General features: G+C 30.4%; 1 protein-coding gene across 1 annotated transcript in view; it reads right to left on the bottom strand.

Annotated features, from left to right (window-relative positions):
- The window catches only part of TRIADDRAFT_62564 (uncharacterized protein), a gene marked incomplete at both ends in the record, with an annotated part of 2019 nt that extends 1186 nt beyond the window's left edge, over window positions 1-833 (bottom strand). The window contains one exon of the mRNA XM_002118497.1: window positions 810-833. Coding sequence (XP_002118533.1) covers window positions 810-833 — 24 coding nt within the window. The remainder of the gene's footprint in view (window positions 1-809) is intronic.
- Between the last annotated feature and the right edge of the window lie 634 nt (window positions 834-1467).

Below are 1467 nucleotides of genomic sequence, written 5' to 3'. Positions count from 1 at the left end.
TACTGATATTACTGTAGCAGTGCCCTAAATAAATACGCAGTAAAATGCAACACCAAAGTATAGCTTACTACAACTAGAATTATAAACTGCTTTCTGAAACTACGTTATTGTAACATTCGAGCTCATTTAATTTCTAGTTATCATGTAGGGCATGAAATCTATCCGCCATAGATATTATCAAACTTCAAATACGTGGAGTACTTATTCATAATACCTTATATAGAAGACTAAAATTTGGTAGTGCAACATTTGAATCTCAATGTGTTCAGAATAAGTACCGTAATAAACGAAACCATGATATTGTTTTGCATACTATTGTTAATAGATAGAGTATAGTGCTTACCATGATCGAGATACATGTACTAGTAATAATAACAAAATCTTAAATCTATACATTAGTACTACTAGTATAGAATGACTACTGCAAATTACGATAAAAATCTTTCAGAAAACTTACAAATTAATTGGAAACTTCTTTACAGTATCTGAGATACAGATAAACGCGATTGAACTACTCTGTAAATCAATGAAAGTACTCCTAGAACTAGTAAGAAAGCTATCGTATACCTCAACTTTTTACAAGAACCGCAACTTTGTTATACAGTACTGTAAGATACAAGATTAATCGTTAGCTTTTATTTAGCCACCTTAATTTCACCAGTAACTTATATTAATTGTAGCTGCAAAGCCTACGCTCAAATGTAGAATCGAGGGATACGATAGCTCATGCTTCAATTTGTCAGTACTAGAGGTCGAAGATTAATAATGTAAATGATAATACTTAAGTTTATATAAAGTACGATACTTACTACAATCTCTTTCATCTTGTCCATTGTGGCAATCGGTCTTACAGTCGCAGAATTTACTGGATGGAATTTGTTGCGATGAGCTACCACATTGAAGGCCTTCCAAAACTACCAAAAGATATTACAGCTTGGTATATCTATACACTATACATATATTCTACATTGACTTGATATTTATAGTATATCAAGTTACGTGATATGAAATTATAACAAAAATATCAGTAGTCTTTGGTGTTTTCTAGATGATATCATGTAAAAATTATTAACAATTATAAGGACACAAATATGATGTTAAAGACGTAATTAATCATAAGGATATATTCGTATATGTTATCATCCCACCTGCAAGCCTATTTAATGTGCAACATAGAATCAAATACAAGAGTATGTATTCCAGAATAATTTTTACCATTCTGATGATCAGAAAGATCGAGTCACTTAAAGAAAACTGAGTGAGAAAATTTTAACGGCGTAGCTGTATATTTATACCCTCTAGCGTAAATTATGACAACCTCAAATTAATAGAACATTTTTAATAGCTAAAATTTAGACAATTCAATGTTCTTAATTATAATGCTTTTGTTTATTTGTTTTCGACTTCCAGTCATTGTAAATCTTACGACATCTAGACAGAAGAAATATCTTACATCTTGCATTATAT

This window comes from Trichoplax adhaerens, genomic scaffold (genome assembly GCF_000150275.1).
Source record: "Trichoplax adhaerens TRIADscaffold_139 genomic scaffold, whole genome shotgun sequence".
Taxonomy (NCBI): Eukaryota; Metazoa; Placozoa; class Uniplacotomia; order Trichoplacea; family Trichoplacidae; genus Trichoplax; species Trichoplax adhaerens.
Note: the sequence above shows the minus strand (reverse complement) of the source record. Positions and strands in the feature narration are given on the sequence as shown.